This window comes from Rhinatrema bivittatum, chromosome 13 (genome assembly GCF_901001135.1).
Source record: "Rhinatrema bivittatum chromosome 13, aRhiBiv1.1, whole genome shotgun sequence".
Classification (NCBI taxonomy): Eukaryota; Metazoa; Chordata; class Amphibia; order Gymnophiona; family Rhinatrematidae; genus Rhinatrema; species Rhinatrema bivittatum.
Window position 1 is genome coordinate 66,278,459 of NC_042627.1, and position 24,953 is coordinate 66,303,411.

Consider the following 24,953-nt stretch of genomic DNA (forward strand, 5'->3'; position numbering starts at 1 on the left):
ATTGCAAACCATAAAAAACAGTGACAAAGTTGTCTTACATAGAAGAGGGGGAGAGAAAAACTTGGATACAGCTTAAGCATGGGGAGTAACGTGTCAAAACTGGTAAAAACTGTTGGCTTTTTGGGGTAACAAGGTATTCCGAGGGAGGGGGTAGGAATGAGGGGTTGGAAGGGGGGGGGGGGGAGGGTAGCGGAATAAAAAAATATTCTGCCAGACAGTAAAAGATGGCACCTCTGGCTGTAGCCACTGTTTTAAAATAGTAAAATAAGTTAACAATAAGGCCACATATACACATTTTTTATAACCTTTAGAAAGAGGAGGACTAAATTGAGAAGAGCCAAGAATTAGTATTCATCTATCAAATGAGGGACACCAAGAGGTTATCGCTGCTGTAGGAGGAAAACACCTTGTCCCAAAAGGGAAAAACCAAATGCCTTAAGAGATTATGAAATGGCCATTTGTCAATAGTACCTAAAGAGATTTTTCAGATAGTTCAAAGTATCAGTTATGGAATCTTTTACTGGTATATAGAACTGAATGTTGTGAGCATGAATGAAGAAGTCTGCACAGTGGAATGAGATATAGGTTAAACAGCATTGCTGATAGTGCTGAACCTTGAGGGACAGCACTTCTAATGTTCCTCAAGGCAGAGATGTTATCATTGACACATACCTGATTTAAACCTTCAGCTCTGCTCCCTAGAAAAAAAAAAGGTGGCAGAACATAGTTTTGGGTCATTCTGCCAGAAAGTAAGCCCTGGATAAGACTCAAAAAAGGGGCTGAATTAGCACAGGTACAAAATTTGTGAGCCAAGGCGTAGCAGCCAGGGTTGAAGCCTTGATGAGTGGCTTTACTGCTCACAAGTTTCAAACTTGTGCTGATTCCACCCCTTTCTGTGCTTGTGTTTAGGCTGCAGGATCACAGCCTCTCCGCTCCTGTTCTCTGCGCAGTAAGAGGAGAGGAGCTGGAACCCCTGCTCTTCTGCCTCTTAAATCTGAGGAAGTGATGGAACTCAGTGCCAGGCAGTTCCCCCCACAACTCAAGCCCTGCTGCAGAGAGAGAGAATCATTTGCAACTCTGAAAAAATATTGCTGGGCAGACCTGATGGGCCATTTGTTACTATAGTACTATTTGAGCAGCTGACACTGGGATATCGTTGCACATCTGCATACTTCTCCTTGCTGCCGCAGTGGTCGACTCCAGCAGTCGGCACAACCCCTCTCAAGCCTCAGCTGCTCCCACCCTGCATACTGCTCACTTGTGCTTCTACCAGCTAGCCAGAAGACGCATGCCATAGCACTACCTCAGGCCAGTAGATTTCTCCTTCTCTTTATTCCCTATAGGTCTGCTTTATCCACTCTTCCTGATAGTCTGCTGCAAACCACTACTAACATCAAGGATACTCTCCACCTTCTCTTCATTCTTTACCTCAACTGCCATTCTGCACCATTCACTGGTCTTGAGCGTCAAAGTTTTCTTCCTCTTATCCAGCCATCTCCATGCCCCCTGACACCACCCCTCCACCTCTCTTCTTCTGAAGTTTGCTCCTCCTCCTAACAGGAGATATCAGCACTAATCCTGGCCCTCCAAAGCAACTTTCACCCCATCTGTACATATCAACCTACTACCCCTCCAATCTTATCCCTATTCCCTTCCTCGTGGTCCCAGTGGAATGCCTGCTCTACATTCATGACCTCTTTGTCTCTCATAGTCTTCATCTTGTCTTGCCTGAGACTTGGTTCCCCCCCCAGGACTCTACTTCATTGCTGATCTCTGTCATGGAGATTATCTTCCATAAGCTTGCAGAGTAAACTACAGTGTTGGATTGTTGCTGTCGCCCTCCTGTAGGTTTCAACCCTTCCATCCACCTCAATCTCACTCTCTTCCTTTGAGGCCTATATCATCCACCTATTCACTCTATTACCTCTCTGGGAAGCTGTCATTTATCAACCCCCTGATAAATCCATCTCCTCCTTTCTCACAGACTTTGATTCCTGGCTTTTCTTCTTCCTTAGCCCATCTGTCCTTTTCCTTATTCTTGGGCACCTTATCCCTCCACACTGACAGTCTCTCTGACTCTTTATGCCTCAGAACTCTTTGCTTTAGCTTCCTCATTTGATCTCCATCTCTGCTCTACTGCCCATACTCACAAGCATGGCCAGTGCCTTGACCAAGTCCTTTCTTCCAACTGCAGTCTCTGACTTCACCTCAGATCTTCCCCTCTCAGACCATCATCAGATAACTTTCACACTAAACCACCTTCCCCCACAGCCTCATCCAGTCACCACCAATACCTTGAGGCATCTCCAAGCTATTGATCCTTGCATCTTCCCACTACTATCTCATCTCTCCTCCACTCGAAATGTCCACATCAGTTCATGAGGCAGTTTATTTTATTTTTATTTAAAAGATTTCTAGCCTGCACTCTTCAAATAGTTCCAGGTGGGTTACAAGAGTGCATACACAGTACACATTAAACAAGCAAAATGAGAACTAAGCTCTGCTGCCATCTTACTGCCTAAGAGACTATTCTATAGGACTAATTAGTAATGGACCCAAAAGCTTCCTTGTAAAAGTATAGTTTAAGGGCCTTTTTGAATGTTTTAATTTCCCTGATGCTGCAAATGTTTGCTGGAAAAGAGTTCCATTAAACAGGGCCAGTGATCGAAAATGCCCTCATGAATTTCATCCAAATGTGCTTTGCAAGGTGCTGGGATCTCCAGAAGATTCTGACATGCAGAGTGTAGTGACCTTGGCGGAGCATAAATACGTAAAGTTACATTAATCCAGGGCAAACCAGAATCTGTGTGTAGATTAAATGCTATCACTATCTTATAGCATAGATGCCAGTGGATCGGCAGCCTGTGTAAAGAATGGAGAATGGGCAGGACATTTTTTCTTAACCACTATATTCTCCTCTGTTTTAAACACTGTTGCCCCTCTCCTTGCCCATCCTGGAAGGTGCTCCAAACCCCAGCCTTGGCTTACTCCCAGGATTCTCTTCCTACATTCCTGTGCCTGCTGTGCAGAATGTCTATGCTGACTTCATACATGGGACGTCACATGGCTGTCATCCCCATGTGTCATACTCAAAGGACATGCATTGATCCCCTTGTTACTTATCCCAACATCATGCATAGACTTTCAGCTGTCTGTAACTACTGTAATCTGCCCTTAACTGTATCTCCACTGGCAGCAGCTCTACTAATCTTATTGTAATTCACTTTGACATAGCTCTCCAGTCACAAAAGAACATAAAATTAAAAATTAAACTTGCCAAGGTCCATATTCAAAAGCAATTTAGATGGATAACGTAATAGTTATGCATCTAAATGGCTTACCCGGCTATATTCAGCCTTCATCCGGCTAAATTCTAGCTGGCTAAGAAGTTAGGGGGCTAGAATTTAGCCAGATAAGTTAGGGGCAGTCCAGGGGAGTAACTGGGAAGAGCTAATCGGTTAAGTTAACCAGCTAACTCTAATATTCATATAAAAGAGAATCTGGCTAACTTTGCTATCTGGACTGTGTCTGAATATAGACCTCTCAATGTACAACAATCACCATTAGTCTCATCAACAGGTGGAAATGTGGCCACAAAAGATCTAAAGGGTTTCTTTCACAGTTTTGACTGTATTCCTGCACAGGTCCACCATAAAATGCCCTTGGAATTAGCACAGTCAAAAACAAGTTTTGTTTTATTTCTACTAATTTATTGCCCAATATCTAGACACCACTGATCAGCTACTGGTTCCTCACTGCCAACTTCATAAGCAAGTCTTAACCATTACAGTAGTAACAGCAAGAGTGGAGAAGCCTCACACGCCAAAGTGCAAATGTAAACAAAGAAATGTGAGGAAATAGTTTAAATCCAAAAGTAATAATTTTTGATGATCTGGTGCAATCACGAGATTTCTAAAATGTCAAACCACCTCTTTATTAGTTTTATGCTGATATCACTGTAAACGGTTATAGAGTTCTTAAGCCTTAAAGTCCCCCGGACACGGCCATGTTTCACTAGTCGGCTTCTTCGGGAGGGATTTCACTCGGATACCATGCAGAAGCTTATAGCCCACTGATATATACCCATGTCGGGGGACTTTAATGCTTAAGAACTCTATAATCGTTACAGTGATTATATCAGCATAAAACTAATAGAGATGTTACTTCGAACTTGACATTTAGAAATCTCATGATTGCACTGGATCAAAAATACTACTTTTGGATTTAAATTATTTCCTCACATTGGTTTGTTTACATCTTAACCATTACAGTACATATAAAACGTTTTAGCCCACTTTGGGGTAAATATCATAATTTTGCTCAAGGTTTCCACCAGATTATCAATGAAAATCTCCGTATCAAAACTCTTGAAATCACTGCCCCGAAATCTTAACTATACATTTTTCCCATGGACATAAACTGGAGCAAACCTTTTCATAAATTGCTCTCCAACTGTACCTCTGCATGTTAAAAGACAAAACAATCCTTCACCAAATCCTTATTTCAAGTTATCCTGAGCTAGATAAATAGATATAGCATCAATTCTTGGAAACTCCTATGTCAAGTTATAGCAGCAGGAATGTGTGAGCACACAGACTCTTAATTATACTGTTAAAAGTGCTATCAGTTGGGATTTGAGCTGCAAAAACTCTAGGTCTGGTAGGAGATACTTCTGAATTATTGTAATGGCAGATGCTTCAGTGATGTTGTGAAAATCCTCCATGGTTTTGATGGGTAAGTGTCCTGACAGTTCACAAAGTGCCACATTAAAAGCAGATTCTTCCTTAGCACCAAAGCAGGACTTCCTAGCCCAGATGATGATCCGGATTCTGGCACAGGATTTAGGGTCAGCCTTATCTCCAGGCAGACTCCCCCTAGTGACAAACACGTTGTGTGCAATATCTTTTGTCACAAAGTAGTCTGTCACTTTGCATATGTTCCTGGCAACTGCTTCAAGATCCCGCCCATCTGAATAAAATAGGAACCCAGGGGCAGGGAAATCTGAGAGGAGATGAAAGTTGATGTCTGGGCACAAAGGTTCACTGCACACCGATTCAATGAGAAGTTCCTGGTCCAGGTAAAAGCCATGAAGATGTAAATGATTAACCGAAGCAAATCCTCCTAAGCTGTTAAACCCAACCCGAAAACCTCTATGGGCGCTGAGGAGAACTGATTCAATCCCCAACTGGATGAGATCTGGAGTCAGAATCTGAGGGAGACAAAGGGCTGGGTCTGGGATAAATAAAATATGCCCAAACTCAAGGGGGCTCACATTGATCACCATTAAAGTAGTGCCTGACCTCCAGCCCTTGTTGTTCTCCGTAGTTTGCAACTCCCCCTGATTTTCGGGTGACAGCTCCCGGCTTTGGCAACAGCTCCTCACTAACTCAGAATCTTGGATTTCATGATGTGCATTAGGACCTGGCTCTTTTCTTGTTGATGCCCTGCTTAATTGGAGTAAGATTTCCTCTGGTTTGATTTTATTGAAGTTAAATTGCTGAGGATCAAACCTCTGCCCGACACTCTGAATGTCCTGTGGCTTCCTCCTCTCTGTCCCTCTCTGGATGTTAAGCTGGGCTACAAATTGGACGGAGCCAGGCAGGATACAGGTCTGTAACTTTTCCAGGGGATAGCGGAACAAACCCTTTCTCATCTTCTCTTTCCATTTAGACTGGAGAGCCCAGTCAAACCTAGAGAGAGTTGTTTTTTCTCTCCCATCCCATTTAAATCCTTGCCACTCACACCCTGGCAGAATAAACTCTTCTTTGGAGTACACAAATTCTTCCACCCAGAAACCTTTTAAAAGCTCTGCATTGTTTTCCGTTTTTCTGTCCAACTTTCTGTTTATAGGCCTTGCTTGGGTTCTGCCTTCCCATGTCGGAGGTGAACAATCAGAGGCATTTTTCAGTTCTTCTCTCATGTCAAGTGGTGCTGCCATATTAGAAACACATTACAGTCCTCATCTGGATGCCCATCCCGTTGCCCTTGATCTGAAACAAGAATTGCATAGTATAGCCTGTGAGAATCAAACTGTAAGCATGAATTTCAGATAGGCAACACACAAAAACTACGCCAGGCTGCATTGAGCATGCACAGAATTCCAGAGTTCTCCTCAAACAAATTATCTTCATTTAAATTTCTTATAGCTGTAGTTTTAACATGTGGCAAAATAATGTCAAATATCAAGAGAAGAACATTTTCTCTCTTTGATGTGCTGTTATGCTTCACTCTAACTTAAGATGAATAAGCACTAGCAAGTTTATACAAGTCTTTAAATCCTTTTTGGTACCATCGCTTGCCAGCGGCAAACTTTCTTAGTTTTTATAATAAACATTTTGAGAACTCACAATAGCAAATGTATTAAATGAATGAGTATTACAATTAAGATTACATCAGAAATATCAATGTTGAAGAAAAAAATCTAACTGGACATATATAGCTAGTTTATATATCCAATTGTCCAAGGGATTTGCTCCCACAAGCTTGTGTACTATGACTACTACTAAGCACTGTACAGATACCCATAAGAGCGAGTCCCTGCTCCATGGAGTTTACAAACTAGTCAAGAGAAAAATACAGGGCAAAAAACAATGTACAAGAAATGCATTTACTATCGAGAAGAGGTTAGGATTCACAAAGGTGAGCTTGGAGACTGGATTTTAATAAGGCCAGAAAGCACACATACATGACGACTCAGGCAGTCTATTCCAGGACTACGGCACAGCAAGATGGAAAGCATGGCGTTGGGAGTTGGCAGTAGAGAAGGGCACAGATAAAAGCAACTTACCCAATGAAAAGCATTCACAAAGAAGGGTTTAAGGTGTAGAGTGTCTTGTCAAGATGTATGAGTAATCAGTTTGATACAGAATGCATTAGTATGCATTGGATTCACTGTCTACTGAGAAACTCAATAAAAATAAAAGTGATAATCCAATATATAATTTTTAAATTTGTATCTACAAGGAAGAAATACAAACAAGCCTGCAGTTCAATTTAAAAAAAAACAAAAAACAAAACAAAAAACTCTTGAATGCCGACATGGCTGGAGAGATTCACAGTCTGCAGATGATGTGTAGGTTAGGGGAGATACAGAGCCAGGCAGGATGTAACAGGCTGTGAATCCATTGATACATTTGTGCTGGTCAAGCCGGGTCACCAACATGGAACCTTTTTGGCTGCCTGCCAGAGGCCATCTTCTGGAACAGAATGGAGCACATTGAGTCTGGTGACAAAAAAAAAAAGGCAAAAGGCTGCTAAGGAGCTCTTAATAGCACCTCACTCTCAGCAGAAGAGAAAGTCAGGATAATCACAACCCCAGGAGTGTGCACTACCACTGCCCTCCCCACATCGCCACCTGAAGAAATACAGGGCCAATCACACTCCAGGAAGTGTACACCACTGCTGCAACAAAAGAAGGGTGAGGGTGCCTGCACCCCCAACAGAGTGAACCGCAAATGGTCCCCAGAAAGGAACGAGTGGGACCAGGATCATAGTTGCATCTGGGAACTTGTACCATCGCTGCTGGTCCAAAGAAGTTCACACTGCAGCTAAGAAAGAAGAGAAAAGTGAGGGAGGGCCAGGAGGAGGAGCAGCAGCAACAGAAACGAGCCAGAGTCTAAAGAGAGGAGACAAAGTGGGTGACTGGGCTGGACTAGGTGAGTAGAAAGGGCCTAGTAGGGATAAAACGGGTGAAGAGTTGTTGGTGGGAGAGAGACAAAGAACAGGACTTTTGGAATAGTTTGGAGGTGAAAGACTTACTGGAGGTGATGGTCTGGTGGGGAAGCTTAGGAGGGGGGGGGGGGGGGGGGGAGTGGTGGGAATGGGATGGGCATGTAGGTGTGAGAGACTAATGGGATGAACTAGCCTGTAGTGTTCTTTGTCAACCTGTTTTAATGTATTCCGCCCTTGAGGCGACAGTTCAGTTCTATGTAAACCGGTGCGATATGTATTTTATACAAGTATATAAAAATTAAAAATAAATAAATAGTGAAGGGAGACACTGGTGGGGCTGGGCTGAGGAGCAGTGTGTGTGTGTGTGAGGAAGAGAGAGAGACTGGTGGGGATGGGTTGAGGAGATGGAGACTGGTGGGGATGGGCAAGAGAGTGGTAGAGGATGAGCGGAGGGTTGAATTGGAGCAAACAGTGATTTTTAAAAAATGTATATTCCAATTTTCATGTTATTTTGAAGTGAATTACATTCTGGTACTATAACCATTTCCCTATCCCCAGAGGTCTTACAATCTAAAGATTCTCTCACATTTTGTTTTTATGGGAAGATTGCTGAGTACATAGGACCCTAGGTTTGTATCTGAGGCAATGGCGGGTGAAATGACTTTCCCAAAGTAACAGGGAGAATCATCCCTCTGCCTTCCCTGCTGTGGAGGGAAACGAGGATGGGTTAGAGGAAAGAGGGGTGGCATGGGCTGAGGCGGGAGGGAGAGAGAAAGAGCCTGGTGGGAATGGGCTGGGTGAGAGTCACTAGTAGGGATGGGTGGCAGGCGAGAGTCTGCTGGGAAGAGGGGGAGCGACAGTACGGTGGAAATTAAATGGGGTGGGGGGAGACAAAGAGATTGGTGGCGAGGGTTTGCAGACGGGAGGAGTTGGCAAATCATCCCTCACGCAAGAACGGTTTTGTTTTTTTTGTTTTTTTTTAAATAAAATTATCCTCGTGCGAACCCAATCCTTACCTTTACTAGGCAAACCCCTACTGTGAAGCCGTCCCTCGCCTCTGAGACGCTTCTAGTTCCAGCAGCAGGGGAATTAAAACCCCGCAATCAGCACCTCCGACGTCGGCGGCGGCAAGCAGAGGCAGACAGCTCACCACTTCCGGCTTTTGCGGGCCCGGCACTTGCAGCCAGTCCCATTCCAGCGCCGGAGGGGAGGGCGCACCGAATGGTATCTCCCGACGCCCGCGAGTATTGCAGCGCCGCTAGACGGCGCCGAGAGGTTTACTGTGACTCCTGTGAACAACTCCCCCGCCCAGCAGGGAGCGCACCGAATGGTATCTCCCGACGCCCGCGAGTATTGCAGCGCCGCTAGACGGCGCCGAGAGGTTTACTGTGACTCCTGTGAACAACTCCCCCCCCCCCTCTCCCTCCCGCGCCGAGCAAGGTTCGCTCTACCTCGCGCCCCCCGAGCTGGTGGGGGGAGGGGGGCCGTACAGCCGCATCCCTGCGCGCTTCCATTGTTAAGTATTTCCTGGTTCTCTTGTTTTTGTTATTTTTATCTTGAGCGTTCTAGTTAAAATGAAACCCGACGCAGATGTCTGTGCGTTTTCACCTGCCCGCTTCACCCCAAACTTGTTAAGAAGTTAAGGGAGAAAATGCGAGAGCTGGGCAGCAAGCGGCGGGGGGGGGGGATTCGGAGCCATATGCAAATAGCACCCGCTGTCAGGGGAGCGCGTTGCCGGGGAGACGGTGACGTAGGCGGAAGGGCGGAAAGTTCTGCGCGGAGTTTGCAGACCTTGTACCCCCGCCGGGGCAGAAAGTTTTGTCTCGTGCCAGGCTGGGCCATGGGGGGCACCAGCAGCCTGCTGTCCAAGGACCTGCTGTCCGAGTATCAGGTACCGGATGCCCGGGGGGGGGGGGGGGGGTGCTCTCCGCCTTCGGAGTCCGGATCTTAGGGAAGGAAGATAGGCGGCTAAAGTGGGAATAGTGGGGACAGGGTGGTAAGGAGCCAGCAGGAGGGTAGCCGAGCTCTAGAACTTGCGATTGTATGATGAGGACACAGCATCAGAATAGCACGATCGCCTTCCATTCAAAGCTGAGTGACCTATATTCCTTTTTTTTACTACACGATTTGATGGTAAAAAAAAAAAAACCCCAAACAGAACTAAACCCACAGTTGCCAGCAGTTATTACTGCTACTACTGTTGATTATTTCTAAAGCGCTACTGAGATACGCAGCGCTGTACAGATACACATAAGAGAAAAATCCCTGCGCCATGGCGCTTACAATCTAGTCAAGAGACTGTAGGAAGTGTATTTATTGTAGAGAAGGGCTTAGCATTGAAATATTAGCTACCCGTATCCCTCTTTTCCCTCTCATAAACTGCATAGACCACTTTCATAAATTATGTATTGGTCGAAATGCACAGATAGTTTAATGGAGCAGTAAAAGCTTTTTTTTTTTCCGCGTGAAACCCATACGCAGTCTCTAATGAGCCCTGCTAGAAGTTTTATGGTGTGTACTTCGAACTTTTGCACATCGGTAGTAGCAATTATTTTAGTGACATCGGTGGCACTTTTACACCGCTGCAGTTTTCTGGTTCAGATTAATTCAAGATCCCCAAGCGCTCAGTAACACGCAGGAATGGTCCCAAATGCCAGAAAACCACCCCCCATCTAGAAAAAAAAGAAAAGAAAGAAAGAATACAAACTGCTTCCTTGATTTATTGGCCTAGTTCTCTGAAACTATACATCGGACAGTACAATTCTCTATACTTGGCTTTGATTCATTATGTTAAAATGCTGCTTTAAGAAGTCTGTTTCAAGTAATCTGAAAACTTTAAAAGAAATGAAGGGAAGCAAGACAGAATTCTCTAAGGATATCTTGGAGGGTAACACAAATCAATTGAAGATTCAGCTGTTATAAAAATTACTTTGCAAATTTAAATGATTTACTTCTGCATGTCACAAAGATGTAAGAAATTTGTTACTAGTTTCTCACCCAGCCAGTGAAATAGTTACATTTTTTATATTGTGCCTAACTGCAAAAACACACTGTTGCATTGTATGGGACTACAAGTTCGTATGTACACTGATGCAGAGTTGAAGAATGTATTTATTTATTTATTTAAAAACTTTTCTATACCGTCGTTTAGTAGTATACCATCACAACGGTTTACAGATAGGCACATAAATAAGTCTGGTTAGGATTATAAATTAGCTAGTAGGTGCCAATAAAGTTTCGGTTACATGATTCAAATAATATACGCTATTTGGATTGTGGATTGGAAATTCCATTTATATGAATAATAGGATATCCATATATGAGAATACTGTACTCTTAAATTAATCTTTAGGTATGAGAAAATAAAATAATAAAGGAGGGATAACTGCTCTTTGTTGACTTTTAACAGTGTGCTAGTGTCATTCTACTAGCGGACTTTCTTGTCCGCTAGTAGAATGACAAACTATGTCCATAAATTCTTGCAACAAATAAATATAGTTTCCAGCCCTGCCCTCAAAACCTCCTCTTCTCTCCAAACACCTGTTTTTAATGGTGTTAAAAGGACTTGTGCACTTGCAGGCTTTTGCAAATCTGCTAACACAGATTTAGTAAACCTCCCCATAAAAACATTACTTATATCAGTGTTCCCCAACCGCTTCAAGCCCAAGCACACCAACGATAACAAAAATGTCGTGCGGTACACCACACGTGGCAGGGCAGAACAGGCAGTGCGGTCATGGAGAGGACTCATGGCCAAGAAGAGCTAGGGAACCTCTGAAAGCACTAGCAGTCTCTTCTTCCAGGATGCTAAAAGTGATGGTCCTTGGTCTGACCCAGCATGGCATTTCTTATGTTACAAGTTTTTAAAGGGTAGGGAGAGGGGTTGGCTTTTGAAATGAATTAATGAGCCAATGTTGTGGCAGGAGCCTCCAGCAGCTCTCTCACACTACCTGCATTAAGCAGGTTTGGTTACACAAATAGATTCATGCATGCACATTTAAAGAGAAAGACAGACATGCATGAACACGGCATGCAGATAACTGCAATAGGTTTTGGTCCTCCATTTATCTGTGAATTTTCTCCCACTGGCTCCTCGGCTACTGTAGGATCAAGTACAAGGAACATTTATGGGTTCTCCACAGCTTCAGCAGGTTTTTCAGTAACAATCTCCTTGGGCTTCAGACACAATTTAGCTCTGCTGTCAAGCAGAGAGGGGTCTTGTATTTTCTTCTTTCGTGCCTTCTGTATGTAAATACTGAAAGTGTAAAGTATAAAAAAATAAAAGGCATGTATGATCCCAGATTATGCAAAGCCTGCTGCTACACTCTCCGCTGTCTTATAACATTGGTCTATGGACTATCTGCCCTAGCTCCTCACCTTGCAGATGCTCCTGCACCTTACCATGCCTTGACTCTTCCTCTCTTTTCAGTTCCTTGCTGTGAGCAGACCTCCAATTTTCTGGACTCTAGCTTACTCTACAAACAAATGCAGGAGAAGGTAGAAGTCTATGCAGTGCTGAGAGCAGAGCCCAGGCACTGGTCCGGATAAGGCAGCCTGATCGGGTCTGACAGCACAGCAGATGAAAAATTCTGCCATAGATCCTGACTAAACCTTCAACATTTAGCTTAAAGTGACTAATACACTCAAATAAAGCTCCTTTTTATAGCAGATCATAGTTAGCCCAAAGAAAAGGAATACATTGCAACAGCATCTTTATACAAGTAGAGTCACTGGGCTAGTTACAGTTAACAAAACTTGAAACCCTATCAGCTGAACACAGTTACTCACATGAGATGGTAAAGTTTAATCAGGAAACTTGTATTTAGTAACTTCTCACTCCCAAGCCCTTCTGTCCTGGATAAGTATTAAATCTGGCTTTGTTCCCTATTCCACAGTGTAGAACTACTCCAGAATTAAAGGTGGGGTTGACAATAACACTAATCTAGAAACTAATCTAGGCGTAAAACTGCATTTTTGAGTGAGATTAGTTACTCCAGAATTCATGTGGAACTAATCTAGAGTGAACCCAAGCAAGAGTGAGTTTCGAGAAAATGCATGTTCACTACTGGATTAGAAGTGTAAATGAAAACAGCATGAGTAAATGCTGAATCTGCATTTCCAAACCATTTTAGCAAGGCAACGCATTATTCCCAAAAAAGCTTCCTAATCACTTGACACAAAAAAAAAAAAAAGTACATGAAGCACTGTGTCTAAACACAAAAGCTCGGATTTACCTAAGAGTCCTGGATAAACCTTACCATAATCTCATGGGAGTGTTTCAGTTCTGTTAATTGTATTTTTTTCCATAGACACTAATTGCAAAAATATGTAGTTTGTTAATTAGCTACCTTATCAGGTAATTAGGAGTGGCATGTTGCTTTGCCCTGATTGTACCATGTGAGCCTTTGATAGTCATGGTAGAGTGTCAGTAGGAGTGTGGCTGCATTATTCGCACTGCAGTTCCAGCACTGTAAGTCTGAAACATGGCAGACACATGGAGGGTCAGTGCAGTTCCACACCTTGATCAAAGTATCAAGTTTGGTGAGAAGCAGTGCTGATGTCCTCTTGGGTTGCCCTCCTAAACCTTTTTGAGCTGCTCCATCATATCTATAAAGGGAAGTATTGGCCAGAGGCAAAGAATCTGGTCCCAATCCAGTACTTTTTTTTTTTTTGTGGTGTTTTCCTAAAGATGAAAAGTTTAGGGTAAGCACAGGGAAACGAAGTAATGTGAATATATAGTGGGGAAGATCAGAGAGTTGTGCGAGTAACCTGATAAGTATAAAAAAAGTTACAATTGGGATCAGGACATGACAAAGGCTAAACAGGGAAGGAGCTACTGTATGTCACAATTCCTGAAGATACATTTCCAGTATGAAATTTAAATTCACTTTCTCTGTCTGCAAGTTTACATCTTTCATTTTTTTCCACTAGGAGCTGACGTTTCTGACCAAGCAGGAGATCCTTCTGTGAGTACTGACCTTGCCCTGCTTAGTGCTGTATGTTTCAATGCTAAAGCCTCCATGAAACTAGTTGGAGGCTAATGCACAAGAAAGCAAGAATTAATATGAGGGCACTTCTGGACTGATTATTTCTTTATATGTCCTACTTCCTCATTTGCTGCTCCGAAGCATACACTTTTGTCAAATGTTTTAATTAAACATCGCTCGTCATGTTTTCCTGCTTAACAGAAAAAAAATGTTCCAGCAAAGGTTATAAGAACTAAAACAGCAGCAGAATTCAGTCGTACATGTGGGAGAGACCTAAAGGGACCTTTATGGTGGGAGGGAGAAGACCAGAGATTGAATAAGATCTGCAACTGTACAGTAGACAGTCGCAAATGGGCAGACTGGGTAGATCAAGTGGTCTTTATTTGCTAGCACAGGGGTAGGTAACTCCAGTCCTGGAGTGCCACAAACGGGTCTGGTTTTCTGGATGTTGATGATGAATATGCATGAGAAATATTTGCATGTGATAGAGGCAGTGCATGAAAATCTCTCTCTCGGGTATTCATTGTGGTGGCACTCCAGGACCAGACCTGCTTAGTCCTGATTTAAAAATATGGTAAATCAGAGAAAAACTGAGCGCCAGCCAACTGTAGATATCTTGCCTCATCTTGTTGATATACATTCAGGGATGTGCTTGTGCCTTTTTTTTTTTTTTTAGTTTTCCAATGGCAGATATTGCTAAGAAGTCTGGCTGTATTATTCCATCTCAAGATTACTGAAGGCCAAATGGATTAGTACAGAGGGAATACGGTTTTGAAGCAAAGTCACTTTGTTGACATCTGCACAGTGAGAGTATGGTGACATTATCTGTAGTTTAGGTGACAATGCAAATCTGAATGCCCTTGCATTGGTATTCTCAAATTTCCAGACATCTGCTAGGGGCAGTTTGTGGCTTTCTGTACTTTCTGTAGTTCCCACCTTCTCATAATTAAAGTGGAGAGTGATCTGTGGTTGAAAGTCTTTAGTAAATGAGGAGTGGAGGGTTCTGGCAGCTGTAGCATCATTCTCTGGTGAATTAATGATACTGCGTTTGTTTGATTTGTTGACACAAGACACGTCTTACTATTAAAATCAGGAAAAAGTCCAATGGTCACATCTAAATAAGCATTAGATAAACCCAATAGCCACTTGCGAAGTGTTTATGAATCATTTCAAGTGAAACAATTTACATTTTTACAAGTGAGAAAAGGTTAGCTCATAGAAAATCCAGATCCCAAGATAATCACGGGACCAGAGGAAACGTTGCCTAATCGTAACATCCCAAAAAAAGAAAAAAAAACCCCACTCTTCAAGTGAAACACAAGTCACTTAAAAACAATTTAGAGTAAACATCAAGGCAAGATTCAAGCAGGTCCAATGAAAAACTGAAGCAGGAGCAATATCCTGGAGAGGTGCCTACCTGAGGTATGTTGAGAAGGTGCACAGAAGAGGGGGAGAGGTACTTACAAACCACTGTGTTCCTGAAATGGGATCTGCTGCAACTAACCAGAGCAAGGTTCAAACAGAGCGTTGCATTTTCCAGACCTTGAACGTGTTTTGGCTTGTACAATTAAAAAAAAATTCATTTCATTGTGACTGAGTATAGAGTAAAAACCAAGACAAGATTCAAGTGACTTGTAATTCACTTGGAGTGATTTTTGTGTTATGATCAGGCAATGTTTTCTCCAGTCCCTTGATCAATTGTTTTACTTCTAAAAAGTTAGAAACAGAGAAGCATGACTGCAGAAAAAGACCATATGGCCTATCTAGTCTGCCCATACGCTCAACTAATTAAGTTTTACGGTTTCTGTCACTCCCTCAGAAATCCCCTGTAATTTAGTTTCACGTGCCAAGCGTTTGAAAGTGTTTATTTAATGCTTATTTAGATGTCACCATTGGATGTTTTCCCGATTTTAGTAGTATAAGATGTACTCTTTTTTTTGTGCCTATCCACGTCATACTGTTGTCACTTGCCAGACTGCTGCTCTGTGAAAGTGTACAGGGGTTACAGATTGCCATGGTCCACCAGATGGCTCTGTCCTGAGGGGGACTACAGGACACTGTGGTGTACTTATCCAGCAGTGCCTAAACTTGTATTTTTGACCTCGCAGTCAGTTGGGTTTTCAGGATATACACAATGAATATGCATGAGATAAATCTGCATACATTAGATCTTCAGGGTTTATAAATATCTCACCTGTTCTCATTTTGGATACAGTGAAAACCTGACTGGTTATTGGGTCGGTAAGACAGGTTAGGGAACCCCTGGCTTCTTCTGACTGTTTTGGAAAGATCCAGTACACCACAGAGTGCTTCCATTTATCAGATCAGCCTTCTGTGCAGATTGATGGCATCACACATTCAAGGCCACTTCCTGTATCACTGGCAGTGACAGTCCCTTGCATGCCTTGAAGACTGAGAGCAATGACAAATTTGCAGTATGGCTCTCCTGAAAGCCTGACCTGTTTATGGCCCTTGAGGGTGTATAAAGAGACCTTCTCTGGCTATAGCATTCATTTGCTACTCTAGAGGAATCCTGTGCTGCTTTATTGTATATTGAGGTTTGGTTTTATTCTAATTTTCATTGAAGATGTATTTTAACACTGACTTCTTTTCTTATCCATGGTTATCATCATTTATAATATTTTTAAACTGCATGGCTTTGTGGCAGGTACTAAATGATCTTTATCCTAAAGAGCTTACGGTATAAATACAGAAAGGTTAAGGAAAGCGCAGAGAGCAAGAAGTTGTGTTCTGGGTTCAGACTGTGCATTCTGGCCTGGGCTTAAACCCAGGGCAAATCTCACTGGGGTCTACACTGAGAGTTATTTGAGAGGCTTATCACCCACACGCACACAGGACTACCTCTGGGAACTTGAACCCAGAGCTTATTCGCCACAAGCTGACTCGGGAGATTACGATTCCAAGACTTTGATAGCTTATTTAAGCAATAAAAGGATAGAACAGAGACGAAATAAGATCAAGTGTTTATCATATATATATATATATATATATGGCAAAGCTTACAATTCCAAAGGATCTGTCTGCTCTATCACGTCTGGGAAGCAAGCTGTCCTCTTCTCTAGCTATTATCACCTTGTTACTCTAAGGTTCTTCAATTTTCATGGCTCTGTGCTTAACCAGAATACTAAGGTAGTCATATGGGGACTGAGCGTTCAGAAGTGAAAATAAAAAAGATATGCGAGTCTCTGTATGTCCCTGAAAGATTTCCCCTTCTGCTTTAAACATGCACTTTTTAAAAAGTAAAAACAATTAATCAGATGTCTTTTTGCGCTGTCAAAAAACTTTAGTAAAGATTACTAACCTAACCTTACCTTTGTTTTGCTTGAAAATGCTGTTGGTGTCCATGCTGTGATCTCAAAGCAGAACCATTGTGCTCTCAATTTACAAGAGAATTTATGCACTAAAGGGGAAAATCCTTCATATATAGGGCCCTATCCCAGCACCCAAAATGTTGCTCTTGCTAGATTGCTTTTTTGTTTTTCAGAAGCCAGTTCGACTGGATCAGTTCTCCAGTATGTAGTTACCCCAGCCCAGGGTACTCACCATCAGTCTCCTTGATGGCTGCAAACCAGTCTAGTTTTCAATATATCCATGGCCAGTATTTATCAGATATCTCTTCATGTATTTGTTCTAAGGGGCAAGTACATTTGCATACTGGTTAAACTGAAGATAAGCTCCTTAAAGGAATGTAAGCCACATAACTAACTTGCTGTCAGTGAAATGACATCTTAAGGAGCTGCGACTCTATCAATCTGGAAAAACCTAGAATATAATGGTAGATAAGCACCACAAGACCTATCTGGCTTGCCTAGGTCCCCTTCCTGTTGCAGTATCAGATGTTAAATGATCTGCTTTACCTTCGCTTTCCTGCAGCTAAGACTCTTCTAGGCTTATCCCATGCTTTTCTGAATTCTGAGAACTGTGTGCATCTGCTCCCCCTACCACCCTTTCTCTAAAGAAGAGACATCTTCCAGGGATACAGCAATCTGTCGCTGATCATGAATGCTGCTGCAGAGGCTAAGATCATAGCTGCAGTTTATTAGTTTTTAAGTTTGGATTTCTGTTCCACCTTTCATTGCTTCTGGCCACGTCAAAGTGGATTGCAGCCATAACAGGACTGAGGTACAACAATAACAGATCAGTTCAGTCATGGGGTTGAAGCATGACTTATCTGTAATCGGTAGCTTGCCCACAATACAGTACCCTACTGTGGCACTTTATGGTACAATAAGCTGGGCCGTTTGGTATTGCAAGTGAGGCTTGAGCGAGCGTAACAGCAACATGCAGCAGAGGTAATCCTCCTCTACATTTCACTGTCCTCAGAAATCACACATTCAAAGCAAGATTAAAGCTTATGCCATTTCTGTTTTGCTTTACCTGTTAACTTGGCTGGGTATAGTGCATTTTTGTTTTACCTCTTGAAAGGGACAAAGGCTTAGGAGCTCATCATGTCTGTCTGTGTCCCCTAACAACCTTTTGTGTTTAGTATTTTCAGAGGGTGTGGGAGGCGCGAGGGAATCCTGCCAGGGGCTGTGCATTTTTTTGTACATCCTAGAAAGTAGGCCGCATTATTTCCATGTGGAACTTCTTTTCTTCTTTCTCTGAAATGGATGATAACGCTGGAGGTCGCCAACAGGATGCAGTTAGAGGAAACCTTGCCGTCGCAATCTAGCAATTTAGAGGCCAAAAGTCAGGTCCCGTGAAGCTGGCATAAAACGTACTGATAAGGCATCTCCTCTGCTCCCTTGTGATTCTTAGCCAGCAATGTCTGATCTGACTTTGTCAGTGCAAATGGTGGTGCGTGATCCTCTCTGTAGGCTGCCGAGCAGTATCCTCACCCATGAGCCCTGCATTCGTTCCCGGTTGCTTTATGGAATGTATTACAGCTTCACAAGCAGCTTAATGAATCTTTTTCTCTTAAAGTGCCTACAAAAAATTTGCTGAGCTGTTGCCAAAGGAAGAGAGGAGTAGCATCCTATCTGTGAGGATCCCCAAAGCAAAGATTCTCACCTTGCCTGAGCTGAAAGTAAGCATTCTCTGCTCTCTGGAGCTATTGAGATCTAGTCTTTGACCACGTTAAAATGTTCTCAGGAGGTGGCCGGTTAAATCCTGGAAGTTACTTGCGTAGAGGCAGGTCGAGATTTCGAGAGGTTGCTGATGTAACCAGAATTGCTTATGTGGAATCCGCTCTACAGCATGGTAGCGGCTGCTGCCAGACATTTCCACTAGTCTACTGCATGGCTGTGTGCAGGTTGCTATAATGGGCAGTCAGCGTTGGTGTTCCCAACATATCTTCTGTTGAATCAGTGGTACCGCATTCACGCTCAGAATTGGTTTTCAATCCATTTTGCTAAGTAATCCAGTCAGTACTTTCACTTTTGTTTTTTTTCCCGAATTAGTAGTAAAATGCTGTAACGTAAGTTGATGATCTGCTTTCAGTATGGCTACCAATGCACCTTTCAGATTTTTCCAGTTCGTAGCCATGTGTCACATGACAGGCAGATGCTAGGATAAAATATCTAAAGCTTTCAGGAAAAGATTTCCCTTACAAAGGGAAACTTAACAATATGTATGTTTTCATTTTTTTGGTGCAGGCAAACCCATTTCAACACAGGATCTGCCATGTCTTTTCCACCTCGGAGTACCAAGACGACAGCATGTCCTTTGAGGATTTCCTCGACATGCTCAGCGTGTTCAGTGATTCTGCCTCTCCAGAGATCAAATCTCACTATGCCTTTCGGATTTTTGGTAAAAAAAAAAAATGTGTATCTAAGTGGTTTATCCAGTGATTGAGACCGTTCCTGATCCTTTTTTGCCTTCTGTTCATAGATTTTGATGACGATGGGACCTTGGACACACGTGATTTGGAAAACTTGGTGAACTGTTTGACAGGAGATGCTGAAGACACAAAACTGAGTGAATCTGAAATGGATCAGCTCATTCAAAATGTAAGCACTTCAGCCACCAAGTAAGAAGGGGCCTAGCAGCCGCTACTTCAGAACAGCTGTTAAGGGCCAACATCCAGAGGTGATCTTCAGGCAGCTGCAGTGAGACTGCAAATCGATGCAGGGCCTGAGAATCAGTGTCAGACCAAGGGGCCATCAAGCCCAGCATCCTGTTACCAACAGTGGCCAATCCAGGCTACAAGTACCTGGCAAATACCCAAACATTAAATAGATCCCAAGCTACTATTCCTTATTGATTAATTATGGACTTCTCCTCTAGGAACTTATCCAAACCTTTTTTAAACCCAGTTACACTAACTGCCGTAACCACGTCCTTTGGCAATGAATTCCAGAGCTTAAATATGCGTTGAGTGAAAAACAATTTTCTCCAATTTGTTTTAAATGAGCTACTTGCTAACTTCCTGGAGTGGGCCCCTAGTCCTTTTATTGTCTGAGAGAGTAAATAACCAATTTACATTTACCTGTTCAAGTCCTTTCATGATTTTGAAGACCTCTATCATATCCCCCCTCAGCCGTCTCTTCTCCAAGCTGAAAAGTCCTAATCTGTTTAGTCTTTCCTCATAGGGGAGCTGTTCCATCCCCTTTATCATTTTGGTTGCCCTTCTCTGCACTTTCTCTAGTGCAACTATATCTTTTTGAGATGCGGTGACCAGAAATCACACAGTATTCAAGGTGTAGTCTCACCAGGGAGCGATACAGAGGCATTATGACATCCACCATTTTATTTGCAATTCCCTTCCCAATAATTCCTAAAATTGTTCTTTTTTTTTACCTCCACAACAAATTGAGCTATTTCAATGTATTATCCACTATGACGCCTAGATCTCTTTCCTGGGTGGTAACTCCTAAGATAGAACCTAACATTCGGGCCGATTCAGTAAAATTCGCGGGAGAGCTGGCGCTCCGAGGAAGCGCCCACTCTCCCGACGTGCGCCCAAGCCACTCTCCTGGGCGCGTGATTCTGTATTTAAATGAGGGCCTGCGGTAATAAGGAGGCGGCTGTCAGCGGGTTTGACAGCCGAGGCTTAATTTTACTGGCGTTGGTTGTCGAACCCACTGACAGCCACAGGTTCGGAAAACGGACGACGGTAAAATTGAGCGTCCGTCTTCCAACCCGCAGGCAGATTTTTAATTTTTTTTTAGAATTTTAATTTTTTATTTTTGGGACCTCCGAACTTAATATCGCTATTAGTTCTGAATCTCCTGCAGGGCACAGGGAGTAACATTGTCTGTCTGTCTGTCTGTGAGGTGCACACTGTATGTAGACAGAGAAGCCACTAACACCAGCGTAAAGGTAGGGCAGTATTCATCGTAAGACAACTCGCAGCCTTAGTCAGAGGGCCGAGCATTGCTCCTCTCCTTACTTCAATATTCCAGTGCTTGTGTTCCTGGACAGATACTGGAGGAGTCGGATATTGACAAGGATGGGACCATAAACCTCTCCGAGTTTCAGCACATCATTTCCAGATCCCCTGACTTTGTCAGGTAGGTGTTTCTCCAGACACTAAGGGAACAATGCATGCATTTCTGGAAGGGTGGGGGAGGGTCTTCTCAGACTTGCTTCTATCAGCTCTGTAAAGTCCCTTTCATTTCTGCAGAATGGTTTCTCTCTATGCCTTTGACGTTTGTGACGATCCTTAGCTTGGAGCCGGCTTTGCCAGGGCAGGAGATGGGGTTCCGGGCTCCTTGGTTTTCCGGGTGTTTCTCAGATCAGTCGTGCAGCTGCTGAGAATGAGCAGTCAACAGAATGTCCGCATTACTTTAAGGCAACGATACCAGCAGGAGGCTTCTCAAATCCTGCCCCTAGATGAGTTTAGATTTCAGACTGCCCACAGTGATCAGAACGAGAATAACTTTCAATTGAATTGCAGAAAAGAGTTTTACTAACACTATTGTTTTAAAAAAGCTTTTAAATACACAGTTGTGCAATCTGGATTCTTGTTCCAGGAAGTGTAAATGTATAATGTGTCATGCACTTTGTTGCCATCAGTCTCCTCCTAGCTAAGCTTTGTTCAAGGACTTGGGGGAAAGCATATCCTGGCAGCACGTTATGGGTTAGTCGGATTGGAAATGAGTGATGACAAGGCAACCATTATGTCCTTAGAACAATAACACAATGCAGATTAACTGTGTCTGTACCTTTTTAGCCAATTCAATCCATGGTGGACTGTCTTACCAAAGAATGAAGTGCTGTCAAAATGTGTAACTAAGATGCAAGTCTTGATAAATTATCTGACTTGGGAACGAAGCGATCCGGAAGAAATAGTCACCTCCACCTAGACTGGTTAATGTACACAGCTACAACAGAAATAGAGGGGTTTATCAAAGTTCTGTAAATGTAAAAATGGTTCTGTTTATCAATGAAAATATCCCAGTATTTTCAGTGGCAAAAGGCTGTCTGAAAACTGGAATCATGTTGGCATTAACACAACCTTTGCTAAATACATCCAAGAGAACCAGAATTGCTAAGCATGTTATTGCTCACATTGCTTTATGGGGAATATGTTTGTATATTTTATTTATTTATGCTTTTTTTGTTATATACTGTCATTCCAGAGGTAGATCACAATGGTTTACATATATAGCAGATCTGGCTCCTTTTTGTGAACACTACCCCCCCATTGATCCTTGCAGTATTCTAGAAAGGAACAAACCTGTTATTTTAGGGGTACAGACAGAGCTGGGCCTGTTGTGATGTCTGATTATTTTCTTCTAGTTCTTTCAAGATCGTGCTGTGAGGGCGTGGACATCATCCCCCTGTACAGAAATTCATCTCCTATCTTGATCTGCTGGAGTAAACACCTCAGAAACCCTGCCCCCTACCTCAGCCGACTTTCTGCATAAACACCCTGGATATTATTTGTTCTCCATGCATTAGTGGAATATGCTCAGCTGAAAATCATTCTCATGGCAATTTTTGTGACTCTGCACATTGGAAGTCTTCCACCTTCCTGAAAAATGGAAGGAAAGTTAGGTAAAATCTGCACAGATATGGTTCAGGGATCAAATGTGCTTTTAACATAGATATATATATAACTTTAGGTTTAAGCAGTATAATGAGGTGGTAAGTAAAGTGTTAGTTGATGGTGCAGCTTTGAGGATGTTGCTTGGGGAAGCTATGTGTATGTCTGGATGGATGAAATTAACTGAGCCTTTCTCTTTTTTCTGAAGCTGGCAATGCCAGAACATTGATCAGTGGCAGCAGATTTTTCCCGGTACACTCCAATGATTGGATTTGAGGTTTTGGGGTCTTTTTTTTTATAAAGACTGTAGGAGTGTAAGAAGTAATCATTAGAAGACCAACCTGCATAGTTTGCTTGAAAAGATGTGGACTCTAGAAGTATAAAAACTCTTCCTGATCTTTGGAACAGCCTGGACGCATGGGTTTACACCACCCTACCAGCCGATGGCAACAGCAGTCATTTGTCAGTATTCTCTGTCTCCAACAGCTGATAGAGGTTCAGGAGTGAGGCACTAGGATCCCAACTCCCAGGCTTCAGCTTACGGCATCTTCTACTCGAGCATGTCTTTAGCTTCGCTCCTAGGGCAACAGGGTACTAGCTCTTTACTGGGTCAAGCAAGATTTGGTTCCTACTGTAGCAGCTTTTTTTCCTAGTTGAGTGGGCTGTGAACCTGGCTCCTAGGTTTTCTGTGCAGAGTTCAGCAAGCCCTGCTAGTGAGCTCCTAGTTGAACCTGGGGCAGTAGATAGTCGAGGAGGGGGGAGAGGCCAGTTTCCCCTGAGAACTGTCCCCTCTCTTGCTATCTGGCAAGAGAGGGGACAGAGTATATAAACTTTTTCAGGATACAAGTTGCACTGGATTTTGACTTTGTTTTTGAACATCGTTTCTGACACTTTATACAGGTTTTCACATGCAAATAAAACTATTTTGGGGTAAATGATTATAAATGGGATCAATTCCTTCTTTTGGAAATTGATAAATCTATACATGATTTTTTTTTTTTTTTTATAGGAGCACTAAGCTTTGTTACAAAGAACAGCTGCACCATTAACTGACGCTACAGTTAACCACCTTTTTGTATTACTTAATATATTTGTAGATATGGAGTTTGCTTTTTCTATTTTTAGTTTTACAAAACAAAAAAGAAAAATCTGTGACTGATACCTTGGTGGGCTGACGGTCAAGATACATGCGTGTTCTGTCCTGCCAGGCCTTCTATAGGAGCTTCCTGAATTTATAATGAACACACGATCATGTCCTAAGCAAAAGGCACCATCTGCCTTTCCTTAACTTCCATTTATAAACTGGCAAGAAAAAAATACAGCAATAAGAGTAGTCTTAACTCCTGCAAGAGGCAGGCTGTGATTTTCTTAAGACCTTCAAGTGCACTTTATTGTCTCCTTGCTGCCCTGAAAAGGTTTGTGGTTTTAGCTGTTTTTTCTTACCCAGAGTGCTGGAGGCAGGTTCATGTTCATTTCCATCTGTGTTCTTTTAAAAAGGACATAGACCCACATTAACAAGGGGGTATAGATGGATCTCTGTCACACCCAGCCTCCCTGTGTCGCACAAATAATTGGCCACAACGCTTGCCGCTGCACGCATGCAGTCAGCCTTTCCATGGCTCTCGCACACAAACATATTTAATGTAAAGAATGCCTTTGGAAATGTTGAGTAGTTCCTGGAGTACAGTGTGACGACACCAGCTCTGGATTCAGTGGATGCAGTTTTCACACACACACACTTGTTTACGGTTGAACATTTGCCTGCAATAATGTAACGGGAATTTCAAAAGTGTGTGTAATCTTTGCAGTGTTTTATTAAGTTAAAAAAAAAAAAAAAAGAGGTTAATATATAGCCAGACTCTGAGCATCCTGCGAAGAACAAGACAAAGTGAAAGCTTTGAATGAGACGTGCCTGAGCGGAGAGCCACTGTCGGCACCGTTCCTGCTCACGGAACAAGAAACCTAGATGGGAGCAATTTTTCTTTTCTACAGATTTTTGGTATTTTTCAAGACAGAGCTTTTGTATGATTTGTTTGCTACTAAAAGAAGTGAGCTGTCTGATCTGAGTGTCTCTTGGCTGCACGTTCTGTGGATGAGTTGGAGCCTCCCTAGCGCATCCTCGATTTCTCTGTTTGTTCTGCCCCTGCCGCTCTTATTCTGGCTTCCTGCTTCAGCCAAAGATGGGTTATGACTTTTTTCTTAGGCTGGCAGTAGATAAATGAGATGATGTTGGTTGCGAAGATGCATTACATGTAGATTGCACAGCTGAAAACCAAAGTTACTTTAGCATAAACTCTGTGTAGCCTTACTGGCTCAGACTAATAAAATCTCAACTTTCTACACAA

General features: G+C 42.8%; 3 protein-coding genes across 6 annotated transcripts in view; 1 reads left to right on the forward strand and 2 right to left on the reverse strand.

Annotated features, from left to right (window-relative positions):
- Window positions 1-8,821, reverse strand: part of TTLL6 (tubulin tyrosine ligase like 6) — a 123,553-nt gene extending 114,732 nt beyond the window's left edge. Inside the window, exon 1 of the mRNA XM_029574554.1 lies at window positions 8,688-8,821. The gene's annotated coding sequence lies outside the window, so the exon portion shown is untranslated. The remainder of the gene's footprint in view (window positions 1-8,687) is intronic.
- On the reverse strand, window positions 777-8,824 carry GDPGP1 (GDP-D-glucose phosphorylase 1). 2 transcript variants are annotated; one of them, XM_029574564.1, is made up of 3 exons: window positions 8,688-8,824; window positions 6,788-7,222; window positions 777-5,990 (listed from the first exon to the last, which is right to left on the reverse strand). In XM_029574564.1, exon 3 carries the CDS (start codon window positions 5,936-5,938, stop codon window positions 4,604-4,606), a length of 1,335 nt encoding a protein of 444 aa, XP_029430424.1. In that variant the 5' UTR covers window positions 5,939-5,990; window positions 6,788-7,222; window positions 8,688-8,824; the 3' UTR covers window positions 777-4,603. The 2 variants fall into 2 exon arrangements, with proteins under 2 accessions (XP_029430424.1, XP_029430422.1); XM_029574562.1 differs by lacking the exon at window positions 6,788-7,222 and having other exon boundaries at window positions 8,688-8,820.
- A 413-nt stretch (window positions 8,825-9,237) lies between these two features.
- CIB1 (calcium and integrin binding 1) lies at window positions 9,238-24,496 on the forward strand. Of its 3 annotated transcripts, none has more exons than XR_003852336.1 (7): window positions 9,239-9,562; window positions 13,603-13,637; window positions 18,603-18,705; window positions 19,274-19,427; window positions 19,509-19,627; window positions 21,023-21,130; window positions 22,362-24,496. XR_003852336.1 is itself a non-coding variant. In XM_029574565.1 (7 exons), exons 1-7 carry the CDS (start codon window positions 9,323-9,325, stop codon window positions 22,381-22,383), a joined length of 762 nt encoding a protein of 253 aa, XP_029430425.1. In that variant the 5' UTR covers window positions 9,250-9,322; the 3' UTR covers window positions 22,384-24,496. The 3 variants fall into 3 exon arrangements, 2 of the variants coding, with proteins under 2 accessions (XP_029430426.1, XP_029430425.1); XM_029574565.1 differs by having other exon boundaries at window positions 9,250-9,562; window positions 21,042-21,130; XM_029574566.1 differs by lacking the exon at window positions 21,023-21,130 and having other exon boundaries at window positions 9,238-9,562.
- Window positions 24,497-24,953: the final 457 nt, after the last annotated feature.